The sequence below is a fragment of the Festucalex cinctus genome, chromosome 19 (assembly GCF_051991245.1).
Source record: "Festucalex cinctus isolate MCC-2025b chromosome 19, RoL_Fcin_1.0, whole genome shotgun sequence".
NCBI lineage: Eukaryota > Metazoa > Chordata > Actinopteri > Syngnathiformes > Syngnathidae > Festucalex > Festucalex cinctus.
The window spans coordinates 12,568,667-12,582,169 of NC_135429.1; the positions used below are offsets into that span (position 1 = coordinate 12,568,667).

A 13,503-nucleotide genomic window follows, 5' to 3' on the forward strand; every position below is an offset into this window, starting at 1 on the left:
TTAATTTGGACAGAATGTTTACTAATAAAAGCTACTTTTGTCACTAACCCATGGAGGACTTAGAGAAAGTGTGCGTGTTTAGTACGCAGAGGCGGCACCATAATTTCCTGCCAGTTTCATGCTCAGGATAGAATATCTCTGCTCATCATTACAGGCTAGGGGCCGTGCTCGCCTTGCTGGGCCGCGGTCGACGGTTCCCCTCTTTGGTGGCAGTCCTTATGCATGCAGATCCATCACAACAGCATCTACTGAAATTCAAACAGAATTCACTTTTCCCTCCCACTGCTTGCTGAATAAGTGGATGGTGGTGTCTGTGGATCTCACTCTTCAGCTATCCTTCCCTCCTTCCTCTCTTTTCCTCTGGTCTCTTGATATCTCCCTAATCTGTTGGAATTTTGAGGTTTCTGGGGTTGGCGTAAGATTCTGGCTTTGTAACCATGTGGTTGGCAGGTGGTGTTTAGTTGGTGCTGGATTTCACTTTGATTCATCTTTCTTTCCTTTGACCTTTCCTCTGGTCTCCCGACCTTCTGAACTTCACAACTCTGACACATGATGTGATGTTTTTTGTGAGGAATTAGCATTTTAACATGGCTAAAAGCTCCAGCAAGTTGATTTTTCACGTTGCTGTCCCTTTAAAAAAAATAAAATAAATATTTGTGGTGTTAAAGGAACTTTAAATTAACTAAAAATTTAAACACTAATTGTTACACCCATAATATTATTAGTAGTTGTTAGTATCAAACAGAAAACATAAAAAAATAACCCTTTTTAAGCAAACATCTTTAAGCCTTGGTGGAGGTCTCTTGTCCATTTAGTGTTGGTTTAACCACCTGTAGCGATGCTGTGATGGATAAACAAGTTGTGAGAAATGAAAAACAAACACCAGTGCAATTACAGGGAAGTTATTGTGCACACGGCTGTGACTCCTAAAAAGACTTCTTTTTTTTTATTTAACACTTCGTTATCTCATTTCAGAGCACTGTGCCGTGTGCGAGGCGGCTGTTGTTCTTTTTTTTTTTTTTTTTGTTGCTTGGTGAGATCCAAAAAATGATGTTGTGGGCATACTCTATTGCACACGCACCCACGCTGATTTTCTGAACGGTAGTCACTAAACTCATAATCTGGTGAAATGTCGTGTCAGGGCTTAGGCTGCTGATTTTGGGTTGCTCTCTGTTACTAGGATGACTGACGGCCGGCCGGCTTGGCGTGGAGCGTTAAAGACCACTCAGTGCTCACGGGAAAATAGATTGCCTTCCCATCGCTTCACCTGTGTCTGCCTCGGTACACTGGGGCCTGCTGTAGACCTTTATTTGTCCCCCAGGGCCAATTCATTCTTCTCTCTTAGCAATAAAGGCGGTCAGCTACACACACAGAAGACAAAGGCAGCAACAAGCACGCTTGGAGATGGTGGCAGGCGCAAAAGAATTTATTAGTTTTGACAGATGGTTGTCTGAGACGAGAAGCACAGTGCAGGAACTTCAATTCCAAGTGCAAGGGATCATGGGTACTGTCAGATGGAATAATACTCAAGACAATAAACGCCTCCCTGCAAATAGCCGCCTCCTTTTTCCCGTCGGAAAAACAACAGGTACTAAGTGTAATTCTTTGTTCAGTTCATCGGCACGGTTGTTTGCAAGTGTTAACCGCCGAGCTCGTCTAAATATTGGATGATTCCGATTCAGAAAAAGGGCAATTTTGGGAAGAAAATGCATAAGGGGGAGGGGCAAAACTGCACCTTTAAAAAGGGGAGCACGGTATGAGCCTGGAAAAAAAGTATTCTTAAATAAAGTCACATAACATGACATTACAATGGAAAACCCAGTTCAACAACGACATCCTTGTCAAGGATTCAAAGTGCATTTTGTAAACAAGTACTCGATACAGTATTAAAGATGATTTCATAGCTGATGACATGCATCTCAGTTGAATCTGCCCATCTTGATATACTTCCCGGGCTCTTATTTTATACACTTCTTAGTCTTTATGTATTCTAATATATGAGTAACAATCTAAAACTGAAGAAATAAACAGCGTTCAGTGCTCCTATAACAATGAACAAAACTAATTAAGATGACTGCGGTCTGGCTTTTGTGGGCATTAGTGCGCGAGTCCACTCATTAAAACCCAATTTGGATAAAGCTGTGTGGAGTGTTTGAGATATTATAAAACTCCCTGAAATGATTAGGAGTCATGAAAAATGGATTTTTAATTGCGGTGGAAGTCCACTGATGGCTAATGCTGATAGGACGATTCTCTTTGAAATCTAATCGGAAACATAGAGGTAGCCCGTTTAATGAGAAGTTCTGTGCCAGTATCACCTAAGTTAATATCAAAATAAAGTGCCTTTGAGACTTCACCGTTTCATCAAAAAGTTGAAAATTTTCCATGAACTTCATACTTGTATTAAGTAGATGTTAAGCAGAAATGTATATTGGTCTAGGTTCCATGCTGTAAAACAAATGCAATTGCAAGATGACACACAAACGGCAAAGCAATTAAACTTGCTGACAGGGTGGACATTTTTGTCAAAAGTTATCAATTTATGAGCACATGGTGGATCTTCACTTTGCAACATAATTCAGTTAGCAAGCTGACTGTGTACTGTTTAACAGATATTTTCAGTTTTAAAGATGACTTGACTTGACTTATATTCATTGATATTTGACTGTGACAGAATGGACATAAAATGACTCATGGTCAAATATGACACATATGGTGAAAATTGAAAAGCTTAAGTGTATGTAACACGCCACTGTTTCAGCCATTGATTTCATATATTGGTATTTCTTAAAGTGGCATTTACTCCGTAATGACAGGGTGGACATTTTTGTCAAAATTTAATGTTTTATGAGCACATGGTTCACCTTCCCTTTGCAACATGACTAAGATGGCAGGCTGACTGTGTAGTGCTTGACAAATATTTTCAATTTATATTAATGGATATTTCACTGTGACAGAGTGGACATGATAAGCTGGACATCAAACTATGCACATTATGAAAATTGAGAAACACAAAGTGTACATATGAACTATATCACTTGCCACTTTTTCAGCCTCCTGTGATTGGATATATTGGTGCTTCTTCAAGTGGCGGATACCCCGTAAAGACAGGGTGGACATTTTTTCAAAAACTAACATTTCTTGAGTACTTGGTGGACTTTCACTTAGCTATATGATTCAGTTAGCAAGCTGAGTGTGTCCTTCTGAACAGCTATTTTCAATTTATATGAATTGATATTTCATTGTGACAGAGTGGACATGTTAAGCTTGACAGCATCAAACTAAACACAGAAAGAAAATTCAGAAGGCAAGGCAAGTTTATTTGGATAGCACATTTCATACTCAAGACAGCTCAATGTGCTTTACACAAGAAAAAAAAATGTATAAAATGAATGAAGGCAAGTTTGTCTTCTTTTGATCTATCATGACAGCTCTATCTATCACGTATGTCTGCAGTATAAACATTATTTCACTCATTTGTGTTTCTATATTATCATTCATCCTGTTGTGTGACTGCAGTATTTCCAGCAATGCCACGGTGACCTTGCAAGATACGATTTTTCATATGCCTCAAATTAATTGTGATGAAAATCCACCCAAATGTGAGCGTGGAGGAAATGATAAAGGTTTTCAGCCTTTGTGAAATGTCAAAGATCAACTCCACTTCATAATACTAAACTTCATAAAGCACTTTTTTTTTTTTTATGGCTCCCGTTTATGAGACCATAATTCTAATCACCTAGACCTTCACTCACAGTAATCAGGAACAAAGCATCCACATTATGTAATTTTTTAAAAATGTTTTAACTGCCATCTTTCATACAATATATCATAAGGGCCCTTCTGAAATCAGTTTGTTAATCATGTTAAACATAACCCAAAACACATTTTAAAACAGGTTTATTTTTTAATTAGTTTATTTTTATTTTGTCAAATGCCTATTAGTTTAGCTTGTATTTATCTATTTATAGTTTAGCTTTGGCATTAGCTTTAGTTTTTTTTGTTTGTTTTTTTTAAATATGTTGTCAAGAGCAATATATATTTTTGAAAAATGTCACCAAGTGTGTAATCACAAACATTTACATTTTGCTTTTCGATAATTCAGGGTGGGAAAAAAAGTGGTGCAAGGGCTACTTCATCGCCGTTTTGCAGCTTTTGATATATAAGTGTAGTTGTGCCCTCCTCCCACCTCCTCTGCCGCTGCCTGCTTCTGGCCTTGGTCTGCCTTTCACAGCTCCAACCGTGCGCGGATTAGGGCTGGCTGAGCGGTCATACCATGAGAAGTCTAATCCATCATTAAGAGACAAGAGGAGTTTGGCGGGATTTGAGAGAAGACGACCTGAAATGTAGCGTGACGTGCCAAGAGCCACATGCAAATGTGCCGCAAAGACGGTGCTACAAATGAATGTACACCCAAATTGTATTGAAAGTCATTTTTTCTGTTCCCCCCCCCCCCCCCCCCCCCCCCAGATGTGACATGTTATGACATATAACATCCTCAGTGTCTCAAAGCATTTTGCCATGATTTATGGATGCATTTTGTCATGTTATATTGAAGCAAACAAAATGATTTTATTTATTTACTATGCACCATTTCTGTTTCCATCCGTGCACGTTTCACTTCTGCAATCACGTCTTATGAATCAGAGTGAAACGCCGGCACCGTCAAATGATATTTGACAGTCCCGCTGTTGTAAAGAACACAAGTTGCATCCAAGGAAGAGCTGTTCTATTAGCCTTGTTTAAAGGGATAATAAAGCATCACTTTGAAATTGTGGACTTGTTTATGGGCCGCAAACTCCACAAAGGTTAGAGGGATTTTGAGAGCCCATTTTACACTTTTGTGGTGTTTGAGACCCGGCCATGTTTTGTGTGTGCGTCTTTGGGGCGTCCGTGAGAGTATTGTGCATGTGGGCTGTGTCACAATGTGGCCTTTAGAGAAAGGTCGGTCCGTTTGGAAGAGGAATAGAAAGATCACGCTGGAGCAGACACATGAAGAAGCCGCAGTGACATAGATCGAGCGTACATGACAAAGAAATAGGAAATTATTGACCTCTATATAGTCTATATTCTCAAAATATGGCGCATGTTGGGAAGCGCTATAATCACTGTGCTGCAATTTGAGGCGGCAGAGAAGGAACGGGTGAAACATCTGATGTGATATTATTGATTTCTCTAGTACGTCTATGTGTGGCTCTCGCTGATCTGGGATCAGTTCGGAATTATTTCATGAGGCTACCTGGACTGGATAGACATCAAGTATCATAATGATTAAAGTCTCTTTTTTGTTTTTGTTTTTTTTTTGTTTTTTTTTGTTCACAGATGGGCAGCCTATTAGTATTCACAAAAGAAGAACATGTTTTATATTAATCATAGAACTGAAACATGAAACAATGACATAGAAAATGTGGAGGTGAGTGCGTCCAGGGGTTTGGATTTCATAGTTTTTTTGTTTTTGTTTTTTTTATGTGTTTTTTTTTATTTTATTTTTTTAAATAGTTTTTAGAGCAGCTTTGTTAGTTTGTATTTTTGGGGGAAAATAGTTTTAATTTAGTTTTAGTATTTTATTTTATTTTTAAATACATGGAATATTGTGTGCAAGTGAACTTGCCACTTAGAATTATGTAATAAAATTTGAAATTCATATTTGAAAAAGCAAACAATTTTTTTTCAAGAATTTTCACTTGGCTTTATAAATGTAAAATGAAGTTTCAGTTGTAGTTTCATAACTTTTATTTCGATAATGACATTTTATTTTCTATTTTAGTCGGTTACTTTGTTAGCTTTTAACTATTGTAGCCTTGTTTGGGACTTTAGGGATGGCGTCACAAGTGACTTATTTGAATTTGCCACATCAAACCAGGTAAATTCCACCAAGTCTCAAAATCTGAGTTGTAAATGTGCTTCAATACTTGAACCTTGGGGTATTTTGTCGCTGCCTGGGGGCTCTTTTAAATGGTAATGCAAAAAAAAAAAGTTTCCCATGTACTTTTTCAGATTTACGATGAAAAAGTGGAGTTTTTGGATCCGTCTGGTCAACCAAAATATTTCTGTCCAGCTCCTTTTGTTGTCCGGAGATGAGTCTGGGTATTGTCACTTGGATATATGTCAAAAATCCATTGCAACCGCTCCTCCATCCTGCTTCTTTCTCATTAAAAGTCTCCTCTCTCCTTTGCCACATCACTCCATTCCAGCTCATTTCTTAGTCAGATGGGGCTTTGCGAGGCAGAAGGTCACGGAAATATCTCTCTTGCATACACACAATCACTCTTTCGCTCTCACTTACTCATGGATCCCCCCCCCCCCCCCCCTTTATTTTTTTTTATTTTTATTTTTTTTACAGCCACCCACATGCATACATTATTAAATGTCCCTTTCCCTCTACCCCTTTGTCTCCACTCTGTGCTGTATGCGCCACATATATTTTTTATTTCATATCATTCAAATGCTGTGATGCCTTTGAGCAAAGCATTTCACTCAGCATGCTCGTTCTAAAGGTAGGTAATCCATTACAGGTGCATGGCAGCTAACTTAGCATTTATTTCATGGACAAATCAATAGAGGGAGTGTAGGCTAACTGGCAGTGATGGGCTGCACCTTAAAAGGATCGCGCAAAGGTTCCTTGCATGTTGTTGACGCCGTTTTTTTCATTTGACATCCCGTGGCGCGGTATTATAAAGTTACATAGGTAGTTGCTAAGACTATAAGATGGCTTTTGCAAAGAATAGTTGGGTGAGAGCTTCAAATATTATTACTATATTTTAATTTCATATTTGTGCTACGGCAAATATAGAAAAAAGTAGCATTCACATTCACAACTATGCCCAATTTTATGAAACCTTATATTCAAGTATTATTAATTAAAAATAATGTTGTATTACTAACCTTTGAATAACCATAAACCATATCTATTTGTCTTATTGCCTATTTGCAAATATCAAGTTTAATTGATTAAAAATGTTTCGAATACATTGCTGGGTTTCCTGTTTTACTTTGAAATCCTTTTCGCTGTAACGCATTTCTTAACTTTACTTCCGGTTGTAGATTGCGGTCACCTGACACCTGCCTGCAGGCTCAACTGTCGGCTGTTAGTTTGTCTGCTCACCTTTTATTTGTTTGTCTTGACACGTTTGTGTTTAAAATATTTCTTTCTCCACAATACCCAAAGTGGCAAACTTCATCACGTATAAGCCACAAAAACAACACCCGTGTTTGCTACGTTGTTGTTCGACTTACTGCGTGCGAGGTAAGTCATATTTCACGGATGAGCAGCGTGTGATGCGGGCACAGTCATTTTTTTTTTTTTTTTTTTTAAATAAACACAAATTAATAATCATTTTTTCTGTAATATTCTTGGCTTTTGAATCTAGAGCATGTGGTTTTAACTGAGGTAATATTTTACGGCCGTATTTTCATTGATAGTTTTCCTGGTTCAAATTGAGGCATAAGTGACATGTCTCAAACAAACGCCACCCCAAGTCAAGTACTGCATACTCTTTACATTTATTTGGTTTTTCACGTTTTTTTTTTTTTTTTACTTTACTAAATTATCAAATAAAAAATACTAAAAGCACTCTCTTCACTATTAGGTGAATATGTGAGCAGACATCATTATTTTCAAACTGAACTCTTTACTTTAAAAGTCCTTGAAATATAAAATGCCTTCATTAACCAAATGGGATGCACTGCATCATATTATTATTTGATAAATTTTGCATGGACTTAGTTTCACAGATATGACTTTGTCTTTCAGGTAAGGTGATAAACTACGATCACAATGCTACTAGATGCAGACAACGAGTAAATCCATTTTCCACTGATGCAATAAACCATGAGAGTTGTGTTTGCTGCCCGGCTTCACTTTCCCTCCCATGCGTGGACATGCGTCTCTTCTGCAATTGAAAGCTGATTATTATAAGAAGTGAGCCCTCACAGTGACTTCCCAGTGTGCCTTCATGCGCAATAATGTTGTTTACCCGCCGCCATTCATTAGCAAACATTCTTGACACCACCGCTTGTGGGCTTTCACAGGGGTATCCACCTGCCCGCTAATGGAACATCATCGGCAGAAAAGACCTTTCTGCTGCTTTGATATTTGGGGCCTGATCCACCGCTGTTTTAAAGGTGACATTTTGTTTTTACAACATGACACGATTTCCAGCGTGTCAGTGTATGTGCCAGTGTGCCAAAATAAATGTGAATATGAAATTTTATAGATAAGTGCTACATGCTGTAAGTGCGCTCCATTTAAAATTATGGTCAAATTGGATTGTTATTTTTTATTTTTTTGACTGTGAAGTGTTTCTGTCTAATTTACAATTGGCAACCCATTCGAGTTGATCCGACTTGCTGCTTAAATGTAAACAAATAACAAACGGGACTTTTGGGTGCAAGTCCGAGCTCTAGCAATGATGACTAGTCAGAAAGGCCTTGCTATCTACAATGTTAATAATACTTTTCTAACTTAGCTTTTAAATTGGGATTCCACTTTTCATATCCAACAGACAAAGAGAAAAGGAAGTTGGAAACCGTGTCAAGGGGATGCAGAGAAGCCTCCAAGTTGCTCTTGGCAGTGGTGGAAGCCAACATCTGTGCAGCTGGTAGCGGCGAGCGGCTCAATGTGTTACAGTAAGTGTTCAACTCATGCTTATAAGGAGTTAAAATGTCTTATAGAAAAGTAGCACTAATTAACATTTTAACGGGATGTAAGCCAACATAAATTCCAGCATCCGCAAACTTTCTGTCCATTTTTCAAATGACAAAACTAAACATTTTGCTAGCACGGGGATTAGTACGTAGCACATGCACGAATCCCTGAGTGCACCACTTTGACTTATTTTTGTTTAATTTGCCTGTTTTATTGCCATAAATAGAACCTTATCCTTACGTGCTCACTCAGCAACACTCGCTGATTTGCACCCGCCGCTCACTTAGCTGTCACGTCCGGCCACACGTGTGAAAGTGACCTGCCTTGATCAGACATCGGCTGCATTCTTCTATTTGCTGACACAGCCTCTGTCCTTTTGTGTACTCTTTGACATGCGACACATTATAATGTAAATAAATCATCTGATAGCACGGATGATCCCCCGCCGATTGATATGCAGTAGCTAAATAATAGATAGATGAATAAGATAGGGGAGGTACGTAGTTGTTGTCTCAGCAAAGTGGTGAGTCCTTTACTTCCCTGATCCGACTTCCAGGGATTAGAACTCCATTTCCAGAAACAGACTCAAGAGTCACACATTATAAAAGAGATGTGCTAATCCCACCCCCACCCCCCTCAGTTTGCATGGGTCATAGTTACTAATGTTTTAATGGCACATATTTGTTAAAAAATCCCCAAGAATTAGAATTCTAAGAAATTCATCACGGTACAGGTCGCTCAAACTTTTTCAGAAATAGGTAGCTCATCAAAGGTTTACTTGGTCGTTTAATTTCTCCTTTCAAGGGAGGGCAGGAATTCCAGAGTGCCATTTATTTCTATACAAAAACAATAAAAAAGTCAATTTTCCATGATATACCCTCAATAAAAAGGTCAATTTTCCCCTTAATATGTCATTGATTTTTGTTACATTTTAGTGTTGTACGTGATTGATTTTCACAGTATCTAGCTCAAGATGGCTGACATAGCAGGGTTATAAAATGTCTGTTCACTTTTAACATATCGAAGACAATATAAATCTGATATATTTTTTTGCAATATACAACTATTTATTTCAAGATCATTTTCCTATGTCTTTTTAACAAATCAGCAATAAATGAATATGTATTTCAATAAACACTATCGGATATATTATACTTAGATTTTAGTAAATGCGTAAACAAACGTAAATGAGCCATGGAAGCATTTCTTTATCTACTTAGTCTTGTAACTTGACCAAAATAACTTTTTATTCACTTACATTTTGTAATGTTTCGTGAAAGAATATGTCAATGTGGAATGCACTTCTTAATTCTAATAATTAGGATTTTTTGGGGGTAAAACTTTTGCCTTATCGATTTGAAAATTGCAATTTACTCCATTGCGGTTCAGGCGTTCTATTTGAAAGAATGTTCAATCGTGCTGGTTTCACTTGGACTCCATACTCGCCACTAGTTTAGCACTTTTGTCACCTTATCCAATGTATCCTCCGACGAAGGCGATATGGAACTAAATGCCGCAGCGGTGCTGAGGCACAAGTGTTGCGTGCCGTAGCTTAGCAACAGGCGACTCTGCCATTTCCTCGCCGCGCTCTCAAAATTCTCTTTTTTTTTTTTTTTTTACCGAGAGAGGGCTTCTTAAATGTTGTCTCCTCACCAAAACGGCTGAATGCAAATCACAATAGCGTATCATCGTGTGTGTCTGTGTTTTACCGAAGCAGCCGAGCAGTGAAACTAATTGGCTTCAGCTGAGAGAAGCAAGACAATAGCTGGGGACACAAAAAAAAAGTGTCAAAGTCACACAGGGACAAACAAGCACACAGTTGCTCTTAACATCCGGGTGTCGCTTGGCCGGGCCCAAACAATTGCAGTCGATGATGATATACACTCTGTCGCCACCTCATGATTTGATTACGATTCTGGATACTATGATTCAATTGGTTCAACTGATTATCGATGCGTTTTGGTGTGCCTTGAATTGAATTTTTTTCTTACTGTGTTGCTTCTTAGTTTTCAAATGAGATTTGTTTTGGTGACTTTTAAACAAAAGGTGTAAGAATGAGTCACTTAGATATATTTGCTAGCAAACGTTTCGCATCATTGGAAAATGGCAACAAGTTTAGCTCCTGTGACGACGATGCAGCCCAAATATGTTGCAACGTTGTCTTTCACCAACAACATAGTAAAGTCGTTTTATAAATATTTAACAAAACACAGTCGTAGTAAATTGTGCACCCTTTGTCACCTCAAAATGTCAAATGTCGGGAACTTTTTAAAATTTGGCAAATCTAACATGCTAATTTCAACTTTGCCTCTATTATTTTTAATCGCTGCATGTGTCGATATCGTGTGAATTGTTATAATTAGGACATCCAAGCTTTAAACAAAATTATAAGCAGCCATTAAAATGCCATTTTTACACTTAAGAAGCATTAATTTTGCATACCTGCAACTGCCAAAACATATTCGCCATTACTCGTCAGGATTCCCAAATATATAGATAATATTGTTGACAGTTATGTATATAACCAATATGTACAGTATATAACATATACAGTATGTGAAACTGTAGATTTGCGGACATTGTCAGGTCGTCTTGGCACAACTTTCAAAATAAAAGCACTGCATATTTTAGGTTGTACTTTGACTTCATGGTCACCGTGAGGGCCGGTCGGAGACTACGGATGGGCCGCATAAGGCCCCCGGGCCATACTTTGGATTTTGCATCACATGATGCGTTTGACTGATTTAAATATGTATTCATTGCGCTTGCGATAGAAGTGATTCATGTGACGCGTCTCATTCACATAATTTTTTATTCAAGCAAAGTTAATATAAGTGAGTTGTTGTCTTCGATGGCTTATATTGGCGCTGAGATGTGATTCCCATACGTTGTAATTTGTCCCTTTATTTCACAAGCCCCCAGGATTGTGGAGTCATTTAATAAGCAGGTCCAAGTAAATATAATAAAATGACAAATATATCAAGCTCCAGTGAGATGGACTTGCTTCCCTTTGAATTTTATTTGCGCTCACAATTTTCACCGCACTCATTTTCAGCCCCCGAGTGTATCGTGTTTGGTTTGTGTGCAAGCGGAGGAGATGGTCGGCTTCATCTCTGTGAAACCAGGAGGGCGTGCTCAAGCACCTGGAGTCAGAAACTAATTCCGTGCACACACACGCCGTCCTGATCCGGCAACGTAGCCTCTCAGGCACTCTTTTGGCGCGAGGAGGTGGCGGGGTAGGGGGGGGGGGGGGGGGGGGGGATAGAGCGAGCGAGCTAGCAAGAAGTGAATTTGCACTTGAAGTGTTTTTTCTGGGTTTCCTCCAGCGGGCTTCACTCTCCATCACACACGGAGACATTACCGCACGCGCACACAAACGCCACACAGCTGAAAACAGTCTTTGCTTTTTCTCGCACAAACACACAGACGTCATCGAGTGGAAATGACTTTGAGATTGTCTTTCCACAAACACATTTTTCTGGCACAGGAAGCAAATATTTTTCAGAGGGTCAAAACATTCTTAGAGTTCATTTGTTTATTGATTTATTTTTTTAACAGCCAATGAAACTCTAACATTATAAACGTTGGTATTAGTAGCATGTGCTGTAACCGCAGATAGGAGTCAAGGAGTTCTTGAGACGTGAAAACGGAGTTCGAGCCCCACATAAGCAGTTGGAAGCTCTCGGATTGGTTCAAATTTTACAGTCAACGAGTTTGCGCTGCACCATAAAAATGTTGTCACACTAAGATAGTACCATTGTTGTCTCTTTCTTTTAATGTATATTTATGGCCTGTAATTGCTTTTCATGATACATATAGGACATGATAGAGCAAACACGTCGTATAGGATTTTCAATATTTTTGAAGGGACCCTGTATCCCACTAACACTGAACACTGAACAGTGAGCAAATCCCATCTCCACATTCAGAACCAAAACGAGCAAACTGTAATAAACCTGACAATTTTTCAAACACAGAGTATCATTAATGTCAAATTTAAATTTTTAGCATATGCCACGGGTCGTTGAAGAATGTATGGCGGGCTCCAAATGAACCCCGGGCCATAGTCTTGACACCCTTGCAGGGCTCTACACTAACTTTTCCACTACTAGCACTGGTGAGAGTAACATTTTTAGTTGCTCGCACAGCACAGGATTTGGTCGCACCATTTTATTGTGGAGGTGCAGCATGACCTTAGGCATACGCAACTTGATATATTTGATTGGAACAAGAGATTTACCTGCAACAGCAGTGGCTATCAAAACAAGTCAATAATTTCGTATAACTTAACTGATGTGAACATTATTTTTTTTTAGCTCAGTAAAAGTCAGTGCTTTTTTTTTTCTTCACCTGCTTCTCGGCCGATGTTCCCCTACCTTTACATTTGTATACTGTCCTCGTGCCGAAGCTTCTAGATTTCACCAGCTAGCCAGCGAGTTAACGACGTTCCAAATAACCAGACTTTGTTTTCCTTTTGTGCTGTTAATTTGAACAATGGCCTCTTTTTAATTTTTTTTAATTTTTTTATTTTATTTATTTTTTTATTTATTTTTATTATTATTTTTTTTTGCGAGTGAAATGCTCGTACTGCCTTGGCCTGATATCCCGGGATTAGAACACCAGTTGTTTGTCTTTTCCTGTGTTGCATACACTTCAAACTTGCTTGCGTGCTAGTCACCACATTAGCATCTCAGCGAGGTGAATTTCAATCGACGTTTGGTGCGTCACGCTTGCGCTCGTAAAATAAAGGCGGCAAGAAAATGAGCGTTGAAGTAGAAGCGGCACTCGAGCCGGGGGACCCCCCCCTCCCCTCCAATAAACATTGACATTCATTGCACTGAGCCCGATCAACTTTT

General features: G+C 38.7%; 1 protein-coding gene across 2 annotated transcripts in view; it reads left to right on the plus strand.

The window, feature by feature from the left end:
* Window positions 1-7,021: 7,021 nt before the first annotated feature.
* Window positions 7,022-13,503, plus strand: part of csmd3b (CUB and Sushi multiple domains 3b) — a 331,521-nt gene continuing 325,039 nt past the window's right edge. For both annotated transcript variants that reach the window (XM_077507458.1, XM_077507460.1), the window contains exons 1-4: window positions 7,022-7,246; window positions 7,754-7,921; window positions 8,032-8,124; window positions 8,505-8,628. In XM_077507458.1, the coding sequence (XP_077363584.1) occupies window positions 8,052-8,124; window positions 8,505-8,628 (197 nt within the window). In that variant the 5' untranslated portion in view covers window positions 7,022-7,246; window positions 7,754-7,921; window positions 8,032-8,051. The remainder of the gene's footprint in view (window positions 7,247-7,753; window positions 7,922-8,031; window positions 8,125-8,504; window positions 8,629-13,503) is intronic.